We start from the raw sequence: 25,823 nt of genomic DNA, 5'->3' as shown, positions 1-25,823 counted from the left end.
AAGCTCAATTGGCATAACATACTATACAAAACATTGTTCCACCTCCTACTTTGGCAAGTAGTGACTGGGATCTTAAAAGCTAGTAAGCTGCCATTTGATGCAACAATGGGTCTTTCCTCATCCAGAGCAAAGAAGAATGAAGAAAACCAAAGATTCATTAGTCTTGGCAACTGGTACACCATGCGATCCACAGCCTATATGACTGAGTCCAGAAGAACTAGATGGTGCCCGGCTACCACTGTCAACCACTCATAGTGGGATCTGTGTAGGAGATCCTGGATAGAGAGGGAGAATAATGGAGAATAATGTGGAACAAAACTCAAAATCATTTTGGGGGAAAAAAAAAGAGGGGGGACCAGGCTGGTCTGATAGAGCCTGGTAGATCCCCTGAGACTATAGCCCCTAGCTGCCTTTCAGGTTTAGAATTGAACCCACACCTGTAGTTTCCATCCAAACAAAAGACAGAGGAGTTGAACGTTTACCTGAGGTAGATACACTCCCTGAAGAGATCAATCATGGGAGAAAGAAGGGTTGTATATGCACAGGGAGACAGTTCGGGGGTGACAGGATGGCATGGAGGGATGGACACAGGGAAGAGGTAACTATCGGAAGGAAGTGGGAGGAGAGCTGTTGCATTGTGGTAAATTGCAGTCAAAGTCATGAGACATAGTGTATGTGAACTGTTGTATGGAAAGTGAATTTGCTCTGTAAATTTTCACCCAAATCACAATTTTAAAAAAAGAAAGAAAAGCACATTTATTCTCAATACTAAATCCAGAGAGATGTCAGAAGTGAAAATTTCTGACAGTGAATCCAGCACCATGGGCTATATCCTAATAAAAACAGAAACAAAAACAAAAATGAATGCTGTGGAATTTACTACTGCTTATAGTAAGCCCATGTGTGTCAAAGTAAAACTGTGCTCCATAGGATTTTTTTTTTTTTAATTGTGCTTTGGGTGCAAATTTACAAAGCAGATTTGTTTTACATTGAACAGTTCATACACATTTGATTTCACGGCCCCAATTACCATCCCCAACCATCAGAAACTCTCCTCCCCTCTCTTCCCTGTGACTACCCCCTCTCTGTGCCCTTCTTATCTATGCATTCCTGTCTGTCCAGCCTTCCCCCTATGTGAATACTGACCCTTTAATGTCTCATGGTTGGCTGATCTAAGGGGTGCATCTCCCTAGAGGAGGTGGGGGCTTCTACCTGGGGTAAGTGCTCTACATGTAGGTCTTTCCACTGTTGGGCTGAGAGCCAATCCGTGGGAGTTAGTCTATTTCTAGGCCCTAAGGATAACCCAGGGCCATAGTCTCTAGGGTTCTACCAGTCTCCATCTGACCAGGAATTCTTGTCATTTTTGTGTTTTTGAATTTTGTTCCACATTTTTCCCCCCACCTCTATCCAGGATCTCCAGTTTTGATCCCTTTCTGAGTAGTTGGCTTTGGTAGCCAGGCACCATCTAGCTCTTCTGGTCTCAGGGTCATGAAGGCTGAGATCCTCGTGGTCCATCATATCTTTGGACTAATTTCAGGGGATATTTTTGGTGTACACTTTAAAGATTATCTCATGGCAATACTTTCCAGGGTTTATCCAGCCTCCACAAGCTATTTTCTTTTTTCTTTTCGTAATTAGTAAATAGTAATTTTCTGCCTTTTTCAGATTTTATAATGTGCCATGTTTCACAGATATTTCATAAAGAACACAGTATCATCTATTTTCAAGATGTCCAGCATACGGTTAACTCAACATTTCCTTTATCTATATATGACATATTTTGTGCCTTTTTCTACCTGCCTACAGGAATGAGCATGGGGTAGAGTGGAAAGAGCTGTGGCTTAGGGACAGGCACATCAGGTTTGAACACTGCTCTGCTAGCTGGGCCATTTATTGAATCTCTCTGAACACTAGTTCCTAGTGTATGAAGAGGAAGTGACATGGATTAGATTGGATAATGTTAAGGAAAGCACAAAGGACAATTTCTGGCATACAAAGAATGATTTTTTTTTAAATGGGCATCACCATTATTATTTTTGAAATTATTATTATTATTCATAGGCGCTCTGGTAGCATAGTGCCTAAAGCACTTGACTGCTAACCAGAAGGCTGGCGGTTCAAACCCACCGGCCACTCCTCAGAAGGAAGATGGGGCAATCTACTTCTGTAGTGATACTGCCTCGGAAACCCAAGGAGGGGTCGCTATGAGTCGGGTCCAACTCGACAGCACATAACAACAACATTATTATTCATACACCAAAAACATGTCATTCTTCCCAAAAACAAAAACAAAAACAAAAACAAAACCACCTTAAATGTCACCCTTCATGCTGTACAGAAAATGCAGGGATGTGGGTAAGGCATTGGGCAAGGGAGAATAGGGACTGGAAAACAGTCACATAGAGGGTAACAGAAAGGAGAATACAAAGGAAAGAGTCAAATTTCTTCTGGGCCTATTTAATTCCCCATTGTTCCATTTTAATGTACTTTAGGCCAACCGGGGCCAATTTGCATAAATGGCCCAAAGACAATATGAAGACATTCTATCTGAAATCAAGGGGATACATAAATGGTTATGGGTTCCTGGAGATTAGTTTCTAGAAGAAAAGAAGGGCTTCAGCTGCCTGGAGTGACCAATGAAATGTCATCCTGCTCTGTGACAGTTACAGGGTCAACATCATACCCTCTGGAACAAGTCCTAAAGACGTGAACATGTCTTATAACCCTTTCCTCTAATCAACACTTTAACCTCACATGATGCAAATGTTCCTACCCAATGTCATAACAAGCTGATAGCATTCTCCTAACAAAATAAATCTGATCATAAAACACATTTAAAAATGTGCCTGACAGACACATGTCTAGTAGGAAAGATTCTGACAGCAGTATCCAGAATTGCTCCTAGATGAACCAGTCACAACTAGTACTGTGTGTTATTGCTTCCAGAGGATAGTTTGACAATGACAGCACAGCCACAATTTCTCCTTGGATGGATGGCAGAGCTTTCCTCCACAATGGTCACATTTAAAGCACACATTTGCTCTTCTACAGGATTATCTGGATGCTCCTTTCTCACCTGTAAACCACTCTAACTAGAGTGTAACACTCATAAACCAACTGATCATGGATCTTCTACCCTCATCTCAGTGGGGACAACAAAGGGAGTCATTTCCTCCCATCCACTTGATCAGGGTGTTGTTGCCATTCTTGGATTCTTGAATATTCCTAACAGTCAACAAAGCAAACATGTTCCACACTGAGAAATACTACCACTTTCTTTAGAAGTATAAAATTACTTTATACTTGGAGGAAAATTTTTCAATATAGCGTAGAAATTAGAAACCCTTACACATAAATGGTAAGAATATAAACTGACCCAACTCTTTGGAGAAAAAATTGGCAATAGCTATTAACTATTTAAAAATTTTTTAACCCTCAGACCTCGTAATTCCACTTTTAGGAATGTATCCCATGAAATACTTGCAAAAATGCATGAAGATACAGGTACAAGGATTTTAGGACAGCATGATTTGTAATAGTGAAAAGATAAAAACAATGTAACTGACCTTCAATAGAGAAAATATAAGTTAATTATAGTGCACTCATCATATGGACTACAGCATAGCTGTCAAACAGGTTGAAGTACATGTATATGTACTGACATGAGAAAACATCAGGGTCAAAAATCATGTTGTAAAACTAATGTATTGTGTGATTCTGTGCTTGCAAAACATGAAAAACACAAAGACCCTGTGTGGAGCTCATATATACATTTATGCATACAGAACATCTTCAAGACTTCAAAACCAACAATTAACAATGGTCACTTCTAAAGGCTGAACATGATAGGCAAGGGAAAAAGACTTTCCATTTACTTTAAACACTTTGGTATTGAATTTTATGAGCACTGTCATCTTTTAATCTTTTAAAGGAAAGAATATATTAGTTTTTTAGATGACTCTTACCTTCAGTCAGCTGCTCAAAAGATCCTCTAGAAAGAAGACTTGAAAAAGACTCAACAACAGTGCATTTTTTCCTATATCTGCATTGAATAAGTAAAAAGAGACAAAGAAAACAGAAAAGAAAAATAACAATGCATCAGGCTGAGGTCCTTTTTATTTCACATTCATTTCAGTCACAATCACACCAAAGTATCATCAAACTGGAACTCTAAAGTCTATTGAGTAAAGACCATCCTTTTGAGCCCTGCACATCCAACTCCTAAGCAATGGGCTGGTCCTCTATGAACACTCGGCCCATGTTTACTGAATAAATAAATGAGTGGGGAAACCCACTCAAACCAGTGGATACTAAGCCTATAAGGAACTTTTTCTCATCTACGTAGCTAAAATCAGTATTTGTGGCAAGACTCTAAAGATTAAGAGTAAAGATGAAAGTACAAATATCTGGGAACTCTCTTCATTTGAGGGGCTTACAACATGATTACACGAGCATCTAATTTCACCCATGTTAAAATTCACCCGTGCTAAAGGATCATAATAGAAGGTCTTCGACAGAGTGGGAAAAATGTGTAACAAAACTCAAAAATCATAAAAAGGACCAACTTACTGGTCTGCTAGAGACTGGTGGAACCCTCAACACTTTGGCCCTCAGAAACTCTTCAAGCCTAGAACTGAACTCAGTCTTGTGGCTCAACTTCAAAACAAACGACAGGGCTACAGGGTGAACAATAACATCAACGATATACATACCCCTTAGGACAATCAATCATATGAGATCAAAGGAGCAGCTTTTGCTCAGGGATAAAGCTCAAAAGCAGGAAGGGATAAGAAAATTGGAAATGGTAAACACAGATAGTAAACACAGATAGTAAAAAGAGTAAGTATCACATGGTGGGGATTGCAATCAATGTCACAAAATAAAATCATATGAATTGTTGAACAGGAAGTCAATTTACTCTGTAAACTTTCACCCAAATCACAATAAAAAGTTCTATTTTTTAAAAAGTTCACTTATGTCAATAGTTTTTGCTGAGGATCTTCTCATATACACATATAGCAAAGCTTAAAACTGAAAAGTCATCTCATTTTAACCAACTGAAAGTGTTCAAATATGTTCTTTTTTAGGTAAACAAAACATTCCCTTCCCACTTAAAACAACAATGCTCCATTGTTAATGGAGCTGAAATCTCCCAGACCATCTCTATAGCTCAGAACCCAAGTTAACAAACAAGAAAAGTGGAAAGCATAGCTGCCATGTATTTGGTCAAATTGGAATCACGCTATTATTCTTAATAGACATTTATGACATCATTACATAAAACTACACGAGGCCAAGGAACTTTGAAGCCAAAGTCTTTTTCTGTAAGTGTGACCAAGTTCAAATGCATAGCTCTTAGTCAGGCAAACAGCATTTATTTAGGCACACGGACAGCAAGATTTGAAGTCATACTTCAAGTCCTTAATTACTCAGTCATACCTTTGGCAGGTTTGTAAAGCGTCCTTCATGGCAGAAATGCCATTCTGGATGTCCTGATGCTCAAAGGTCATAATGGCCTGCAACACCACAATGGTGCTGTAGCCCAAGGCATGGTACATGCTGTCCTTTGCCCTGGAGATAACACAGAGAATCAGAGCATTTAAAATTGACTGAGGAAGCAGTGCAGGTCTTTTCTAACAGTAATCACAAGAAACACTAATAATCACTGAAATGATATGGACTGTGAAAGGCACGCTCTAAAAACTCAAGTACCAAGGGTTTTCCAACTTAAACTCAGAGGCAGAACAGAATGTTCCTAGTTGAAGCAGAAACAGACAAGCATTTCCCTGTTTTAGCACAAGGGGGCACCCTGTGGATTCATTTCCTAGAATAGGATTTAAACCTAACCCATTTTCCCCTGATGGTCTTCACCTTCTCTTACTGAACAAAGGGCAGTGCACTGTCTTCAGCTTTGAAGTAAGAGCTAAGATAAAGGCTACTGTAAATATATTTGGTGACAGAAAAATTCTGATAAGTTTTTTGAAAAATAAAGACTTGATTCAAATCGTCACTTCCCCTCTCCAGCAAAAAGCCAAAAGGAAGCAAGATTTCTGCAGTCATTTAGGTCCGCCACAGAGGGGCCTGACAAAAGTAGACCCCAGGCTTCATATCTAATCTTCAAATACTATGAATCCTATTATCTGTGATTCCAGACAAAAGTTCATGGTAAGTAAAACTATCAAGTTATCAGTGAACTGCTTCAATTCTAAACGTTAATTAGCTCAGCTTCTCAGGCTGTAAAAACCTTATCATCTCGTGTCTCAAAACTTGAGTTCTGTTAATTGATTATTTGTAAGTTTTAAAATATCCGTGCCTGGTTTTGTTTTTAATTTTAATAGCAAAGAACAGCCTGCTGTTACGCAAAATAAATCCAGGTCACATTATTTTTCACTCCCTCTCCCCGCCCCCCACCCCGTGTAAACAGCCTAAACATCTTTTGGTAATTTGCAGCTTGTCCTGAACACTGAGGGCGCTCACTGCCTGTTTAAAAGAACTGCAAGGAATAGTGCAGCCTGCCACTTCTCGGAAGGAAGATGGGGCAATCTACTTCAGTAGGGATACTGCCTCGGAAACCCAAGGGAGGGGTCGCTAGGAGTTGGGTCTGACTAGGAGCTCTGGTAGCATAGTGGCTAAGACACTTGCCTGCTAACCAGACGGCTGGCGGTTCAAACCCACCAGCCACTCCTCGGAAGGAAGGTTGGGCAATCCTACTTCCGTAGTGATAACTGCCTCGGAAACCCAAGGAGGGGTCGCTATGAGTCGGGGTCGACTCGACGGCACATAACAACAACAACAGATGGCAGATAACAACAGCAGCCAATAATCATTAATTGTGGCTTCAGAACTCGCATTATTACCTGAAAGCACTTACAAGGGGGGTGGGGGGCACATATTTTTAACAGTGAAATGTGCATTAAAAAAAGGGAGTATACAACTTGAATAAATATAACATTAAATAATGTATTTTCTTTTTATAGGATGACCAGCTGGGTGTTAATGGCAGAAGAAAAAAAAATGGGAGACAACAAAAAATGGAAGGAAACAGACATGCAGGAAGGCAGAGGGAAAAGTCAAAAAGATGGAGGGAGAGCCAGGCAGAGAGGGAAAGCCAGGCTAAGGGAAAGACATGCGTCATGTCTCAGAAACTGAAAACAGAGGGAGGGGATGAGAAGGATGCAGAAAGGATAGAGGTGAGAGGCTGTGTGGCAGTGAGATTTTGAGATCAGTATATTCTAGTTAGGTCCTTCTCCATATCAAAGAAGGAAATTGTTTTTCAACTATAATTAAGCTTAGGAGGAACATCCACAAAAATATTTTACTGAAAAAACAAAATTAAAGCCCTATCAAACTATTTAGGAGCTCTGGTAGCATAGTGCCTAAGGCACTTGACTGCTAACCAGAAGGCTGGTGGTTCAAACCTACCAGTCACTCCTCAGAAGGAAGGTTGGGCAATCTACTTCCATAGTGATACTGCCTCGGAAACCCAAGGAGGGGTTGCAAGGAGGCAGGTCTGACTCCATGGCACATAACAACAACAACAATAACACTATTTAAAATTATAGTATTTGAACAAGTAAGAATGGAAATTGAAATATGAGATAGAAAATTTGGCTGATTACATCTGACAAATCAGAATGCTTAACTAGATATTAAAACTGAACAACAGTAAGAGGTCTCAATCAAATTAGCTTATATTCATTCAGGTGGAAATGCAAACAAGACAGAATAACCTGCAAACATATATTTTATCTAAAAGAAATAAAGTAAATTACCATGGACGAAGTAATTCTAAGGCATCTGAAAATTTGTTACTTAGAAATAAGTTCAATGCCACTGTACATTCTTCCAGGCCACTCTTGAGACCTATCTTGGCTGATGATGACCTAAAGATCAAGAAAAAATATATAATATATCTACTGCTTTTATTATTAGCAAGCTGTGACTTGAAGAAAGAGGAAATGTATGTGTGTACTTTGAAGGCAGAAGGACAGACTGATATTCTAATCCTGCCATTACTAGCCATGTCCTTAACCTCTCTGAGCCTCAATTTTCTTATATGTAAAATGGGAACATCACTGCTTATTTCATGAGACTGTTGTAAGGAAGGAATAAGTTGACAAATAATGCATGTAGTAGACAATACATAGATGGAAGTTCCTTCTCTCATCTCTCCAAAGATATGTGTAAAAACTACCTTTATTCATGTAGGGGTAAGGACAGTGATTTTATGTTGGTTTGGCTTAATTATGTAGGCAAAATGGTGAGCTTCAGTGTAAAACTGTGTTGTCTAGATTCTAGAAAAGACTCCTCAAGGTTATTTGATTCTGATTCTGAATCTATAGAAGCTATTTTAGATCAATGAGACCAATGTATAAATATTGTTGTACATAAACATGCAAGGTGTCCTGTCCAGTAGAGGTATAATTGGCTTCCTTCCCCTACTATTATAGAAGAAGCTAGTTTTGCCCTGTTTGCACATTCACTTCAACATTCCTTTACTCCATATAAGCTTGTGCCATTTTGACTTCTCCTTTGAATGCATTATAGCATCTGTCTAGTTCCCTCATTGATTACTAAGTTAATGTAATCTTTAACATGTCATTTTTATAACTGTATGAATCATGATTTTACTTTCTCCCTTGTACGGAAAGAAGATACCTTCCCCACATGATTTCTACAGCAGTTCAAGCTGTGGAGCACCAAGAGGTGGTGGCCATAGAAGAAGCCCATGTCACAGAGGGGGAGTCAGACCACATAATAAAACAAACAAAACTTTAAAACAAAATCCCTGTTCAAATAAAGAAACAAAAAGTAGAACCTATTCTTTTATAACTACCCAAGAACTAATAAAAGGGGGAAAGGGGAAAATGTTCCCCTTTTTAAAAATTTCCTGGTAAGTCCTCCATAACTTTTATGTTCTAATTAGGGGCTCTGGTGGCGTAGTGCCTAAAGCATTTGATCGTTAACCAGAAGGCTGGTGGTTCAAACCCTCCAGCCACTCCTCAGAAGGAAGACTGGACAATCTACTTCGATAAATACCACCTCAGAAACCCAAGGAAGGGTCACTATTAGTTGAATAGACTGAGTTTGGTTTTAATTAGGAAAAAAGTAAAAAATGTTATATTAAAAGAAAATTATCTGTTAACCTTTATGATGATAGAAAATCTGCTTCTTAAAACTAGAGACATCTCTAAGATGTGAAATTTGTTTACAACTTTTAATGGGAAAATATTTTAATAAGTAAATGAGCAGTAGGAAGATCTGATAAACAGAAATGCTATTGAGAATATGCTACATTTTTAAGAAAAAAATCTTCACAAGTATCTAAAGTTGAAGTTCCTTGACACCAACCTCTCCAAATTTATTCTTTAAAGCATGAAAGCAAAGTCTGCTACAGTTACTTGTCTACCAGAATGGATTCTGAAGGCATTCTGGAACCCCTACATGGATCTACTCTCTGTAGTTCCAGATCTTTTCAAGACCGGCTCCTTCTTGTTATTCAGGTATCAGCTCAAAAAGCACAAACTCAAGGTGGCCCTCGGAAGGAAGGTTGGGCATTCATACTTCCATAGTGATACTGCCTCAGAAACCCAAGGAGCGGTCGCTATGAGTCAGGGCCGACTCGATGGCAAATAACAACAACAACAACATGGAAATGAATAACCATGCCTCTGAAAGCCAGGAGTGCCCATCCCACTCCAGAGAGGGGCACACTCATATTTCCTGACCTGTTGGAGCCCTGCCTAAGTGTCATTCTTAATATACTTTGAGTAAAGACTCTTCCTGTTTCTAATTTAGAAGACATATTAATTAAAATGCAGAATGAGCTTTTCGTTCTTTAATGTTAAAAAAGTAAAATATGCAAAACCAGTACATAACTGATAAAGATTTTGGGCTATATTATCACTTACACGCCAATTCTACTTTTTCCTGCCTGGAAGCGACTGGTGGGTTTCAGCCTCCAGCCTTCTAGTTAACAGATAAATGCTTTAGACACTGAGCAATAATAGCCTTCAATAATTCAGAGTTGTGAAACACATAACTAATTAAAGAAATTTATTTTAATAATACTTCTGTTTGCTCATTGTTCTGGTTACCTAGTACCGCTTTGACAAGAATATACCACAAATGGAATGGCTTAAACAAACAGAAGTTTATTCTTACAATTTGGAGGCTTCAAAGTCCAAGTTCAAAGTTCCAAGCTCTAGGGCTGGGTGAAAGCCCCTCAGCCTTGGACTTCAGCTCTGCCTCCAGCTCCCACTGAAGCCAGAGGCTTTTCTTTACTCAGACAGCTGTTGGCTGCTAAGGCTGCCAAGCCCAAGGTTGACAAGTAAAAAGGCACAGTCCTGATGTTACCAAACCACACGGCAGGCCATTAATTTAAATCCATTGTAAATCCTCAAGTTGGCAGAGCATGGCAAGCTGCTGAACAACAACACAGCTACATGCAGGGTCCAAGCATGCCATAAGCTAAACACCATTCCCCAAGGCTTCTCCTTATTTACAGGAAGCAGACCACATTCCCTAAGGCAGCTACTCAGCTGCTCACAGTAGATTCCACCATGGACTTGATTACCAGTCTCATCATGGAGAGTACTACATCCAGCTGCCCAGTCACTCCACCAGGCCCAGACAAGTTGACACACCAAATGAACTACCACACTCAATTATCTCGTCAATTTTACACCAGACAAGTTAACAATTATCACAGTGGAGAATGCCTAAAAATGTCAATATAGAGGATAGAGTATGTGTGAACAAAGAGTTTTGAACTTCTGAAGCTATTCAGATAGAAACCTAACATTTTTATTCTTATTAAAACCTTAGTAGTTGCAAGACAAAACAAAGAAAATGAAAATCTTGGACGAATCACTCCAACATAAAATCACCAATTAAATACAAACACAAAAACGACACAATGTCTCAGAGACAACAGACCATCATGGTGCAAACAAAGAAGCAAGATACAATAGTAGAAATAAGGGACCAAGATACAGATCCAGAACACACCCCTGAGAAAGAAGCAGTATTGGAACTCCCTGATAAGGAATTCAAAACAATTATATTTAGGCATCTTCAACAGACTGAGAGAGAGATCAAGGAAATCACTGACAAAATTCAGGAAAACACAGAGAAAACCCTCGAACAATTCTGGAAGACAACAGAAGAACAAAATGACAAAATAAATGAAAAATTAGAAATGATACAAAATCTACAGATAAAAATCCAGAGTAAAACTGAATTTTCAGAAATAGATAACACATTGAACGGGTAAAGGAGTAGAATCGAATCAATGGAAGACAGCATTAGTTAGATTGAAGACAAATACCTCAATACTTCTTTGAAAAGGGATCAAGCAGAAAAAAGATGAAAACAAAATGAGGAAAGCCTAAGGTCCATTTGGAATACCATCAGAAGGGATAACCTATGTGTAATGGGAATTCGAGAACAGGAAGAGAAATGAAACCACAGAGAAGATGGTCAAAGATTTGTTTTGTTGGAAGAAAATTTCCTTGGTTTGATGAAAGACAAGAATATATCCATTCAATGAGTCCAACAAACCCCAAACAGGATAGACTTCAAAAGAAAATCACCAAGACATATCATCGTCAAGTTCACCAAAATCAAAGACAGAGAAAGAATACTGAAAGCAGCATGGAAAAAACGAAAAGTCACCTACAAAGGGCAACCAATATGATTAAACTCTGATTCCTCAGCAGAAATCATGCAGGCAAGAAGGCAGTGGGAGGTATATATAAAATCCTGAAAGAAAAAAAATTCCAACCAAGAAGCAGCAAAACTGTCCCTCAAATATGACAGTGAAATTATAACATTTCCACATAATCAGAAATTAAGGGAATTTATTAAAACCAGACCAACCTTGCAAGAGATGCTAAAGGGAATCCTTTGGACAGAGTACCAGCACTGGACAGAGTACCAACAACAGAAAACAACAACTGATCATTAACACACATGATGACATAACCCAGAAACCAACCCAGTTATGGAAGTATCCAAAGTAAATAAGCCTACAAGATGGTAAATAGGGACAAGCGACATCAATTAATAAATGAGGGTAATTACAAACAAGAAAGAGGAAAAATATTGTGTAGTCACAGAACTTCTAAATGGTAAGGAAGTCAAGACAATTGCAAGATAGAACAGACTGTTCTAAACTAGGGAAGAAAATTATAAATCACAGGATAACCTCAAAGAAAAATGATAAACCTTCACATCAAAATAAAAAAGAGGACAAATACAAATGTTTAGCAAATACTAAAACAAGGAAGGAAGTGATAATATAAATCATAAACAAAATGAGCTCAGTACAGAAAATTATATGGAAGAAAGAAATCAGCAGCACCATGCAAAAAACATGTAACAAAATGACAGCAACACATTCAAACTTGTCAATAATTCCACTGAATGCCAATGGATTAAATACACCACTCAAGAGATGGAGAGTTGCAGACTGGATAAGAAAACATAACCCATCCATATGCTGTCTACAACAGACACACTCTAGAGACAAAAACAAAAATAGACTAAAAATCAAAGGTTGGAAAAAGATATATCAAGCAAACCATAAAAGAGCAGGAGTGGCAATATTGTTTTTGTTTTAAGAGAAAAACCCCATAAGAGACAAGAAAGTACATTATATTATAATTAAAGAATCTATTGAACAAGAGGACATAACAATAATAAATATCTATGTACCCAATGAAAAAGTCCCAAAATACATAAATCAGACTTTAACAGAATTGAAAAGACACATAGATGACTCCACAGTCATAGGGGGAGACTTTGATACACCACTTTCAATCAAAGATAGAACACTGGAAAGAAACTCAAAAAATACATAGAGGAACTAAACAATATAATCTACCCACTTGACCTTATGGACATCTACAGTGGACTTACCCCAAAACAGCACAATATACATTGTTTTCAAGTGCACATGGAACATTCTCCAGGACAGGCCATATGTTAGGCCACAAAGCAACCCTTAATAAATTTAAAACCACTGAAATACTGCAAAGCATCTTCTCAGATCACAATGCTATCAAATTAGAAATCAACAATAGGAAGATCAACAGACAAAGAGCAAACACATGGAAACTAAATAACACCCTCCTTGAAAATGACTGAGTAATAGAATAAATAAAAAAATGAAAGTAAAAATTTCCTGGAATAAAAATACAACAATATACCAAACTCTTTGGGACACAACAAAAGCAGTTATCAGAGACCAATTTATAGCAATAAATGGACACATCAAAAAAGAAGAAAGAGCCAAAATCAACACCTTAACACAACATCTCTAACAATGAGAAAAGGAGCAGCAAAAAAGCCTACAGTCACAAGAAGAAAAGAAATAATGAAGATTTGAGCAGATATAAATGAAACAGAAAATAGAAGGACAATAGAATAAATCAACAAGACTAGAAGTTGGTTTTTTGAAAACAGTAACAAAATCGACAAACCACTGGCAAATTTAACAAAGGAAAAGAGAGAGAGAATACAAATAACACAAATAAGAAATAAAATAGGTCATGTCATAGGAGAACCAACAGAAATTAAAAGGATAATATCAGGATACTATGAAGAACTATGGGAGCTCTGGTAGCATAGTGGCTAAGACACTTGCCTGCTAACCAGACAGCTGGCGGTTCATACCCACCAGCCACTCCTCGGAAGGAAGGTTGGGCAATCCTACTTCCATAGTGATACTGCCTCGGAAACCCAAGGAGGGGTCGCTATGAGTCGGGGCCGACTCAACAGCACATAACAACAACAACAACATGAAGAACTATACTCCAACAAATATGAAAATCTAGAAGAAATGGACAGATTTCTAGACACATACTACTTACCTAAACTAAGACAGACTTAGGTGGAAAATTTGAACAGACCCATAACAAAAGAAGAAATTTAACAGGTCATAAAAAAAACTGCCAACAAAAAAAGCCCTGGCCCAGACAGTTTCACGGCAGAATTCTACCAAATATTCAGGAAAGAACTGACACCAATCCTATTCAAACTATTCCAGAACACAGAAAAGGATGGACTCCTCCCAAATTCTTTTTTATTAAGCAACCATAACTTTGATACCAAAACCAGGCAAAGGCATTACTAAAAAGGAAAATTAGAAACCAATATCCCTCATGAATATAGATGCAAAAATCTTCAACAAAATCCTTGCCAACAGACTCCAACATATCAATAAAATAATACATTATGATCAAGTAGGGTTCATAGCAGGTATGCAAGGATGGTTCAACTTTAGGAAAACAATCAATGTCACCCATCACATAAATAAAAGAAAAGAACCACACACTCATGTAAATTGGTGCAGAAAAGGCCTAAAATCTAACACCAATTCCTGATCAAAACTCTCAGAAAAGTAGGAATAGAAGGGACATTCTTCAACATAATAAAGGGCATATATGCAAAACCAACAGCCAACATTATTCTCAATGGAGAGATACTGAAACTTATGAACAGGAAGCAGACAAGGACGCCCTCTATCGCCACTTCTATTCAACATTGTATTGGAAGTCCTAGCCAGGGCCATAAGGCAAGAAAGGGAAATCAAAGGCATCCAAATTGGTAAGGAAGAAGAAAACTATGCCTATTTGCTGATGATATATGACCTATACATAGAAAACCTAAGAAACCCAGGAAAAAAAAAAAAAACCTACTAGAACTAATTGAGAGATTTAGCATAGGGGCAGGATACAAGATCAACATCCAAAAATCAGTTGGATTCCTCTACATCAGCAAAGATTGCTGAAAAGAAAATAAGGAAATCGAAATTTTTTTTTTTTTTTTTTTTTGCTGGGTTTCTTAGGTTTTCTATGTATAGATTATATATCATCAGCAAATAGGCATAATTTTCTTCTTCCTTACTAATTTGGATGCCTTTGATTTACAGTAACTACCAAAAAAAAACAAAACATGGAAATAAATCTCACTAGGGAGCTCTGGTAGCATAGTGCCTAAGGCACTTGACTGCTAACCAGAGGGCTGGTGGTTCAAACCTACCAGCAACTCCTCGGAAGGAAGATGGGGCAATCTACTTCTGTAGTGATACTGCCTCGGAAACCCAAGGAGTGGTCACTATGAGTCGGGTCCGACTCAAGGGCACATAACAACACAACAAGGGACACAAAAGACCTGCACAAAGAAAACTACAAAACACTACTCCAAGAAACCATAAGACCTACTACCGTCAAGTCAGATCCAACTCATAGTGATCCCTCTTTGGGTTTCCGAGGCAGTATCACTACAAAAGTAGATTGCTCAACCTTCCTTCCAAGGAGTGACTGGTGGGTTTGAACCGCCAGCCTTCTGGTTAATTTTTAGCGATCTACTTAAATGGAAGAACATACCATGGTCATGATTAGGAAGACTGAATGTTGTGAAAATGTCACTACTACCCAAAGCAATCTATATATTCAATGCAATCCCAATCCAGATCCCAACAATATTGTTTAAGGATATGGAAAAACCAAATACTAATTTTATATGGAAAGGAAAGAGAACTTGGGTAAGTAAAGCCTTACTGAAGAAGAACAAAGTAGGAGTTCTCACACTCCTGAATCTCAAAACCTACTAAACAGCCACAGTAGTCAAAACTGCCTGGTATTGGTACAATGACAGACACAAAGACCAGTGGAACAGAACTGAGAACCCAGAAATAGATCCATCTACCTATGGTAAGCTGATTTTTGACAAAGGACTGGAATCCATTCAATGGAGAAGAAATGGTCTCTTTCACAAATGGTGCTGGCAAAACTGGATATTCATTTACAGAAAAATGGAACAAGATCCGTACCTCACACCATATGCAAAATCTAACTCCAGATGGATCAAAGACTTAAATGTGAAACCTGAAACTATGCAGTTCCTCAAGAAAAAACTAGGAGCAAATTTAGGGACCCTAATTTATGGCATGGGAGCTCTGGTAGCATAATGCCTAAGGTATGTGACTGCTAACCAGAAGGCTGGTGGTTCAAACCCACCAGCCACTGCTCAGTACTACTTCCATAGTAATTCTGCCTTGGAAACTCAAGGAGGGGTCACTACAAGTCACTACAAGTCGGGTCCGACTTGACAGTACATAACAACAACAACAACAACAATTTATGGCATACATAGACTGGCAAGTATAACCCAAAATGCACAAACAGCAGAAGATAAACTAGATGAATGGGACCTTCTAAAAATTACATGTTTATGTGCTACAAAAGACTTCTCCTAAAGAGTAATAAGAGAACCTACAGATTGGGAAAAAATATCTGGCAATGATATATCTGACAAGAGATTTATCTCTAAAATTTATAGAAAACTCCAACACCTCAACAACAAAAAGACAAACAATCCAATTTAAAAATGGGCAGAAGACATGAATAGACACTTCACCAAAGAGGATATTCAGGTGGCCAACAAACCCATGAAGAAACATTCATGATCATTATCCATTAGAGATGCAAATCAAAACAACAATGACATACCATCTGGTCCAGCACTAATAGCAGAAGACAGAAAATAACAAATGCTTGTGAGGATGTGGAGAGATTGGGACTTCCATACACAGCTGGTGAGATTGGAAAATTATACCACCACTGTGGAAAGCAGTATGGCGATTCCTTAAAAAGTTGGAATGAATTAGAAACACCACTTGATCCAGCAACACCATTAAAAACCAAAACCAAATTCACTGCCGTCAAGTCAATTTGGCTCTTAGCGACCCCTCCTTGAGTTTCTGAGGCGGCATCTCTATGGAAATAGATTGCGCAATCTTCCTTCTGAGGAGTGGCTGGTAAGCAGTCAAATGCCTTAGGCACTATGCCATCAGAGCTCCCTTTAGGTATATATCCTAAAGAAGTAAGAGCTAGGACAAGAACAGATATATGCACACCCATGTTCATCACAGTAGTATTTACAATAGCAAAAAGATGGAAACAATCTAAGTGCCAATCAACAGAAGAATGGATAACCCCAAACTATGGTACATACACACAATGGAATACTATGCAACACTGAAGAATAATGTAGAATCTACAAAACACCGCATAACGTGGATGAACTTGGAGAACATTATGCTGACTGAAATAACACAGAAGGACAAATATTGTATTAGTTCATTATTGTAAAAAGTCAAGAAAAGGTTTATATATGAAGGAAATTTCCTTTATTGGTTGTCAGGGGTGGTAGGGGAGGGGAGAGAACACTGCTAAAATAAAAAATAAGTAATAATAATAATAATAATAATGCTTAATAACTTTCAACATAAAGCAAATAAATAAATAAAACCTAGTAGTTTCAAGAGTAAGCAGAGAAGTAGAAAACCTAGCCATTTGGGATATAGGATAATAAATATGTCAGAATTGTATTATCCATAAAGTTTTGAGCACATATGTCAGGGGTTACTCTAGATCAAGAGAGCAGAAGGCAAACAGAAACTCTGGTGTCTTTGACAAGTTCATGCAGAGAACATTTCTATTTTTCTCAGGGGCCCACAGGGCTCCCCATTGCTTCAAGAGCCCTAATTTAAGATTTACCAGAATACACTAACTCCACCAAAATTTTGTTTCTAGCTAACCAGATTTCAGCCTCCCAATGCCATTTTCAATTATTTGCCTGAAGGAGATCTTGTTTCTATCTCCAGAGAACACAAAATTTATATGGCCTATATTGGGTAGGGATAATTTTTTCTTCTCTTTTATCTGCCACCTTTGAATAACTGGCACATGAATAACTGATCTGTACATTTTGAAACACAAACATAATGTTTTGAAGAAAAATATTCCTTATCCCTACCACTTAGCGGGTCAGTAACCTTGAACAATTCACTTTACTTCTTTTAATTTTCAGTTTCCTTACCTGTCAGATGGAGAGAATAGAAACTGTAGTGACTACTTTACAAGGTAGCTGTGAAATCAAGTGAGCTCATGGAGATAAAAGCATAAATGCGTGTATTGTTATAATTCTCCAGGTATGCCGAACTCCCCAGTCTCACCTGATAAGAAACAACCACACACACTCATACTTTCTGACCTGGCAGAGTTTCTCTGCACTCTGCTCATAATCTGATGACCAACTATTACCATATTTGTATCATGAGATCTATTGATTAAAAAGTACAGAAGAGATTTTTTTTAATTTGTGCTAAAACAAATAAAAGTCTATAAAACCAACCAGTTTACTCATAGTGACCCCACGTGCAACAGAGTGAACTGTTCCTGGTCCTGCACCATCCTCACAATCATTGTTTGAGCCCACTGTTGCACTCACTGTGTCAATCCAACTCTTTGGGACTCTTCCTCTTTTTGCTCTGGTGCTCTACGTTTGGGTCCCTCTAAATTACTCCTTATAGTTTCACTTTCTTTCTTTACTTATTTGATAAAATCAATTACATAAAAGTCACTATTGCATAGCCAATTGAACATTTTAGAATTGCCAATCAGATTTCTAATACAAACTTGTCCACCTCTATGTAATAAAGGTTTAATAATCATCAGTTTTCAACTAAGGATATGTAAGCATTGTCAATCCTGATGCAGAAGCTACTAAGGAAACTGTCAGATGAGATGGGGGAATAACAACTCTAAGGGAGGAACACCGCCTCCCACTCCTCACATTTCCATGAACAGAGCTTTTGCTGGACTCTCACTCTTGGGACACTCCCCTCTTCAATACTCCCTGGAAGAAGAGTGAGCTTTCTGACTGGTGAGTTGGAAAGAAAAGTTGCACATGAGTGGCCCAGCCACTTCCTTACAAGGAAGTAGGAGGCATAAAACTCTATTCTTTCCTAGGTACAGTGAATTAGGTTGTTGTTCTTGTTGTTATGTACCACTGAGTCAAATCCGACTCATAGCGACCCCTCCTTGGGTTTCTGAGGTAGTATCACTATGGAAGTAGATTGCCCAACCTTCCTTCTGAGGAGTGTCTGGTGGGTTTGAAACACCAGGCTTCTGGTTAGCAGTCAAGTGCCTTAGCCACTATGCTACCAGAGCTCCCTTATAAAGTGAAAGGGATGGGTAAACATCTAATAAAATAAGCTATTAAATGGCAGAATCAGATTTGTAATCCAAGCAAACTTGCTATGGATACCCTGCTTTTAATATTACCTTCAATCCTGGAGAAGGGGACTTATTTTAAAGTAAGTGTCCAATAAATTGCTATGAAAATAGTCCTTAAAAAAGAATTTGGAACTGAGTCATGAAAGTCATTCAATATAACCCCCTCCACTCCTTTTCTCGTAATGAAAATGAAGCCACAGAATATCATAAGTACAGTCATACATACACTAAAAACTCATAATTGATTAGTATTTGCTGTTGATCATTAGAGAGAAGGGACTTATTATAAACCAATTTAATAAAACTGAATAGTAAATGAAATTTCTTCAGTGCTGTCAGTTCCAGTCATGCATCAACAAAGAGCTCTATGAACTTAGGGAGGTAGAAGTCTGCAATTTAGGGGTTAAATTCCATTCAGGGGAGTGTCAGAAAGTCCATTTCACCACACATGTAAGCCACATCCTCAATATAATCTTCATGAATAATAAAGCTGAGAGTTAAACCTCCCCAGGTCTGGTCCCTACATCAATACATCAATTAGCTCTAAACTTAGGCCAAAAACGTTGCTGCTGTTGTTATGTGCCGTCGAGTCGGACCCGACTCATAGTGACCCTTCCTTGGGTTGCCGAGGCAGTATCACTACAGAAGTAAAGTAGATTGCCCAACCTTCCTTCCGAGGAATGGCTGGTGGGTTTGAACCGCCAGCCTTCTGGTTAGCAGTCAAGTGCCTTAGGCATTATGCTACCAGAGAGAGTTCTTTCAAAGCAAGAACACTTAGGGCTTATACCCTCAGGAAGGTTGTGGGACAAGAATTTACTGTTCAGAGACCTTTATTAACATATGTGAGAGTATCCAGGGTTCTTTTCCAGGCAAATCTAATATCCCATCTCTTCCTGAGGACCCTAGGTCTCCCTGCTCTCAAAGAACTGCAGGTCAAGGAGCCTCAGATCTATTCATTCAATGTGTGGTGGCGAGATAGTCAGAAAGCACCTATGTATGGACAACCAGACTACAAAGACTTCATTACAATTTCTCATTAATCATCCAATGGAGAAGAGGGACCTTGGAATTTCACAGCTTATGGTAGACAGTGAGACTTATAGACAAGTCACTTAACCTCTACAAGTCTGTTTTCCTTGTCCATAAAAGGCATATGAGGATATTAACACATTGCTGTTATGAAGATCAAAAAAGATCAAAGTAAACACGCTACTGAATGATGCACAAAAAGAAATGAAGTAAATGCTATTTCTGAATAGAATAAAAGTGGCTAATCTTTTCTCATGCGAACTCCGCGCTCACATTTCAGACCCAAATGGAAAAGTAGAGTTCTGACCCACAGTCCCCTGAGTCACTGCTTGACACCATGTCTATTTTAGTAGATATGTTCATTAACCAGAAGAGTGGGGTTTTATTTTTTATCAGTTTTCTTAAAAGGTACTTAGTCTATAAAACCGGAACATGATACATTAAATTTCTTTAAATTACTTGTGCTTCAAAGCCATTTCTTCCTTAAGTATAATGTCTCATCTACATTTCGTCATGTTGTCAGAAGGGACCTTTCCCTGGAGAAAGATATCATGCTTGGTAAAGTGGAGGGTCAGCAAAAAAGGGGAAGACCCTCAAAGAGATGGACTGACACAGTGGCTACAAGAGGCTCAGGTATAGCAAGAGCTGTGAGGCTGGTACAGGAGCAGGCAGGGTTTCGTTCTGTTCTACATAGGGTCACTATCAGCTGAAGCCAACTCGATGGCACCTAACAAGAACAACAACAGTTCTTTAATGCCTCACTGGTGGTAATACTTTACACTGCCTGATAGTGAAAATAAAGTTAATTTATTTGGAAATAGCTTCTAATTGGCCAAGATATGTATCTGCCCCTTGTTTATCCTACTGGTAGAGATGTTAGACATCTATAACCAACAAACAGCAGCTCTTTGAACAAATACAAATGAGTTAGGAAGAGCAAGAAGAAGGAATAAAATATAAATTAACAAGAAGGTGAGATGAAAACAACAAAAAACTGCCTCAGCTCTCCTGAGCTCAGTCCAGAGTACTCCTTCTTAAACTGTGAGGGATGTTTCCATAGGTCTCCTAACTTCATTGAAAATGTACTTGACAACAACTAAACAAAGCAACAAGGTGATAAAGAGTTAGGCTGAACTCTACGTAACACCTGGACTATCTGTCTTGTGGTCCTTACCGGTCAATCCAAGGCAGGATCCTCTTTCCTCATTGCTCCCTAGGCAGAATTTTGTCAGAACATCAATCTTTAGTTATTGGGGAACCTCATGCCACTAAGCAGCCTCTGGAGCTCACACTTTTGAGCGGCCAGAACTCCTTGTTTAACTCTAGGCTTCCCAGTACCAACCTTCATTAAGTAATAAAAGCTATCAATGGTTTGTATCCACTCTGAGTTGACAATCTAGACTCCATAAGAGAAGAACAGAAAAGTCTATCCTAAGTTTTCTATCCTTCCCTCTAATCCTGAGACCCTAGACTCCTCTTCTGCTTTGTGATTTTGTAGAATTTCTGAAGTTGATCAAGAAGCCAAAACACACTTTCTCTTAAAGATTTCAAATTGGATGACCTTGCCCAAAGAAAAAAATACATGTCTCCCGATTATATTACAAGAGATGAGGTGACAAGAAGTAGTAATGAAAAGATTGGAAAGTCCTTTCCTTTTTGAAACGTGACCCTAATTAGCAGCTTCAACAATTAGTGTGTCAACAGATGTGAAATGATGAACACACAACTTACACATGTCTGAAACGTTAAGAAGTTTCTGTTGCCCATCAAGGAAGGACAACTGAGAGTCAGAATTTCAGAGCTACAAGGCATTTTAGTCAGTCATGCACTTCTCTGGACATCAGAATACTTACACAGAAAGATTTTCTTCTGGCTCTTTCAAGATGGGAATTGGAATGAAAAAAAAATATTATGATTGCCAAAATACTTTGTATGACTAAACAAATGAGAGAGATTGTGGCTGCCAAGGAGGCAAGTGGGTTCATTAAAAGTGTACCAGCCTGGCAAAGAGAAAACTAAGCATCAAGTAGCCTGGCTGAGGCTCCTTGGGCACATCACGTGACCTCCAGGTTGATCATTTGTTAAATTACCAAAAACTGTTCCTCACAAGGTGAGGTACAAATTCAGTAACAGAACAACATTCAGCAAAGCACTGCTACTTTCTGCACAGTCTAACTAAACATGAACCACACCCACACATACTTCTTGTTCAAGTCTGAAGTTTCATCCAATTTGCAGATGTCCTTCTAGGCTGTTACACAATATGTTTATAAGGGCTTGGTTTTACTTGTGCATTGGAAGACCTGTTGGTTAAAAGGCAGAGTGGGAGTTGTGATTGTTTTTCAAAAAAGAAAAGGACCATGAAACCTGCAAATGCAAATACTGTACATGAAAAGGCCTCTAGATTACTTTTACTTTTCACATCTATTTCTCCCGTTATTTATCTTTAACTGCTTCCTCTCTGACCTCTTTCCCTCAATTCAGAAACATTCTCAATTCCCATTTATTTTTATTTAAAGAAAAAGCAAGATGACTTTCCCTCAATCCTGTCTTCTCTGCTAACACACAACTCCTCCCACTACTTCTTTCCATAGGCAAAAACCCATTGCCAAGTCCATTCTGACTCATGACAAGCCCATGTGTTCCAAAGTAGAACTGTTCCATAAGGTTTTCTTAGCTGTAATCTTTTATGGAAGCAAATCAACAGGTCTTTCTTTCATGGCACCTCTGGGCAGGTTTGAATCACCAACTTTTAGGTTCCATAAAAACAAACAAACAAACAAACTCGCTGCCATGGACTCAAATCCAATTTACAATGACCCCTCCTTAGGTTCCAAGGGGTATCTCTACAGAAGCAGATTGCCCAATCTTCTCCCAAGTAGTGGCTGGTGGGTTTGAATAATAGAATGCAAACAGTGTCACCCAGGGATCTTCCCTCATAGGTAAGGGTTTCCCCAAAAAAAAACAAAGGGTGGGGGCAGAGGGAGTGGGGCTTCAAGAGGGGAAAAAAAGAAGCTCACTTTCCCTCCTTGCCTACCTCTCATTCTTCTCCAAGCCACTGCTGCCTGGCTTCTGACTTAATTTCCCTGAATCCAACCAAGATAAAGATCTCTGATGACCTAACTACAAAATGCAAAGGACCCTTTTTCCACCTCCATGGGTGCAGACCTCTTTACAACATCTGCCTCTGTTGACTAGATTCTAGAACGCACCCTTTCCCCAAAACCTCTTGCCTGTCGGGCAACTATATGTCGTAGATGTCTTCCTTTCTCTCACACCTCTCGGTAGCTCTTGTTTGAACTATCACTCCCTCAGCCATTCACTTCAATGTCTGTGTTCCCTAAGGTTCCTTCCTCCATGCTCTTCTCATTTCATATGCATTCTCTTGGAAATTGTATTTGTGGTTCATGACATCAACAACTAACTGCATGCTGAAATTCTCTCTCTGAACACTAAATCTTTATATATTACTACATTCAGTAGTATTTATTACTGCTTTCAAACCCAAGATGGAGAGCATTGTAAATGTTAACACAGATGCTATTTAGAAAACTTATCAGATAAACTAGAGGGTAACAACTGTGAGGGAGGAGCACTACCTATAGGGGGCACATATAGAATAAAAAAGTAGATGTGGAAAATAAACAATGTAAGATCCTTAGAAGTTATTTTCAACTTATCTCCATTCCTCAATCACTCTAATATTCTAACCCTTCCCTTATATGTGAGGGTGGGCTTTTAAGACAGTGTATTATAAAAACTCACAAATAGCTGAAATTTCAAATGCAAAGTCCAAAATGCAAAAAGTCTGCTGTATAATTTAAAAGGTTTAATAAAGCTGTAAGGATAAATGGAAAGTACCTTCTCATGGTACTAAAACATAACTTTAACAGAGTTATCTTAAAAACTGATAAAGGAACAGCCTTCATGTTCAAAATGAGATTGAAATAATTCTAGAATGGCAATGGAAAGGCATGCGACCCCATTTGGGTTTCCGAGGAGGTAAAACTTTATAAAAGTGATTGCTCAGTCTGCCTTCAACGGAGTGGCTGGCGGATTTGAACTGCCAATCTTCTGGTTAGCAGTCAAGTGTTTTAGGCACGATGCCACCAGAGCTCCTTAAACAAATAATGGAAAGGGAAAATGTGATGATGTAATACGTTTTACAAAGAAGGTTACTAAACCATATGTTTAATATGATACCAGCTAAGTGAAAAATATTAATGCATTTATATATGAATAGAAAAAGAAATTATATATATTCAAAATAGTTACGGTAGTGATAATATATATTTCATTCTCTTCTTTATGCTTTTCTATATTTCTTGCATTTTCTACAAAGAACATGTTTCTTAAAATGTACTGTCAAGCCAAGGTTATGAGAGGAATGCAACAAAGTAGAAAAATAATTATAATACATGTTCAATGAAAAATCTACTATACTGCAACTACATCAAGGAGTACATACCTTGGAAAAAAAGACTACAAGGAAATATGCCAAAATTCTAACAGTCTGTGTTAAAGTGGTCCGTTTTCCCCAAGGTTTTACAATTTAGTTCTGTTATTTTATAATAAGAATAATCATTATAAAAGTTTTAAAGATAAAAAAGAATAAAATAAGAGTTCAATTTTGTTCTATGTAACAGTGCCACCTACCTAAGTCCCTTAGCAGATCCAAGTCTCCTTTCCTAATTTGTGAAATAGCCTTCTTCCCACCTCACCAGTTTGTAACACAAAGCACTATTCTAACATCAATACTACAATACACCAAAGGGGTCAACTGCCCACCCTGGCTCCCCCAATATGCCCACACACCCTTACTGACCTGCTCAAATTAGATGCTCCATGCAGGCCAGACGCCTGTTTTGACTCAAATGCTGTAAAGTGGTGGCTGCTCCCTGCCATAGCTGATTGAGAAGACCTGTTAATCAAAAGGCACAGAGGGAGGTATTTAGTCTTTGTCTTACAAGAAAAAGTGAACACAAATACAAGTACACAATACAAGTTCTTCAATTATTTTGTACATTTCTCCTCCATATCTTTACTTATTAATTTTGAAAACCAAGTAACAAAAATCTACTGAGTCACATGTTGATGAACATTGCTAAAATATACCCCTGAAAAAAAAAAGAACTTGTCCTTTTATTTTATTACAAAGAAAGAAATGAACTGAAATCACCCCAACTGCACACTACCTATAAAAAACATTTATCTTGCATATATTTTTATAGATTCTTTCTCCAATAAATCTATATTTTTTCTATATTTTAATAAAACAGAATATTACACACTTTACTTATTCTGAATCTTTTCTTCTCAATAGAGTTACTTTACCACAGTGTCTGTACAACATTCTACTGAATGTAAAAAACTGTCTTTTGTTACGTTTCTCACAATTGAGTAAATTATGTTACTCCCAAACTTTTGTTATTATAAACAATACTCAAATAACTCTTTTACTACCTGCCTGATTATTTCCTAAAGATAAATTCTTGAGTTAAAGGATATGTATTTTTGAGAGTTGTTGTTTTTTTATTATTATTTTTTTAAAATAAACTGCCTAATTTCCCCCCTACTTCCATACTAGAGCTCGGAAGGAAGGTTGGGCAATCTACTGCCATAGTGATACCGCCTCGGAAACCCAAGGAGGGGTCACTGAGAGTCAGATCTGACTCGACTGCAGGGCGTTTGGTTTTGGTTTGGTTC

The 25,823-nt window shown here is 38.2% G+C and overlaps 1 protein-coding gene across 1 annotated transcript in view; it reads right to left on the bottom strand.

The window, feature by feature from the left end:
• Positions 1 to 25,031, bottom strand: part of TTC39B (tetratricopeptide repeat domain 39B) — a 73,128-nt gene extending 48,097 nt beyond the window's left edge. Inside the window, exons 1-6 of the mRNA XM_042782733.1 lie at positions 24,943 to 25,031; positions 22,320 to 22,420; positions 18,064 to 18,132; positions 7,773 to 7,883; positions 5,440 to 5,571; positions 3,966 to 4,042 (exon numbers count right to left, since the gene is read on the bottom strand). Of these exons, the coding sequence (XP_042638667.1) occupies positions 3,966 to 4,042; positions 5,440 to 5,571; positions 7,773 to 7,883; positions 18,064 to 18,116 (373 nt within the window). The 5' untranslated portion in view covers positions 18,117 to 18,132; positions 22,320 to 22,420; positions 24,943 to 25,031. The remainder of the gene's footprint in view (positions 1 to 3,965; positions 4,043 to 5,439; positions 5,572 to 7,772; positions 7,884 to 18,063; positions 18,133 to 22,319; positions 22,421 to 24,942) is intronic.
• Positions 25,032 to 25,823: the final 792 nt, after the last annotated feature.

This window comes from Orycteropus afer, unplaced genomic scaffold (assembly GCF_000298275.1).
Source record: "Orycteropus afer afer isolate SDZICR_OR568_19922 unplaced genomic scaffold, OryAfe1.0 scaffold00435, whole genome shotgun sequence".
Classification (NCBI taxonomy): domain Eukaryota; kingdom Metazoa; phylum Chordata; class Mammalia; order Tubulidentata; family Orycteropodidae; genus Orycteropus; species Orycteropus afer.
This window is presented reverse-complemented; position numbering and strand designations above follow the sequence as displayed.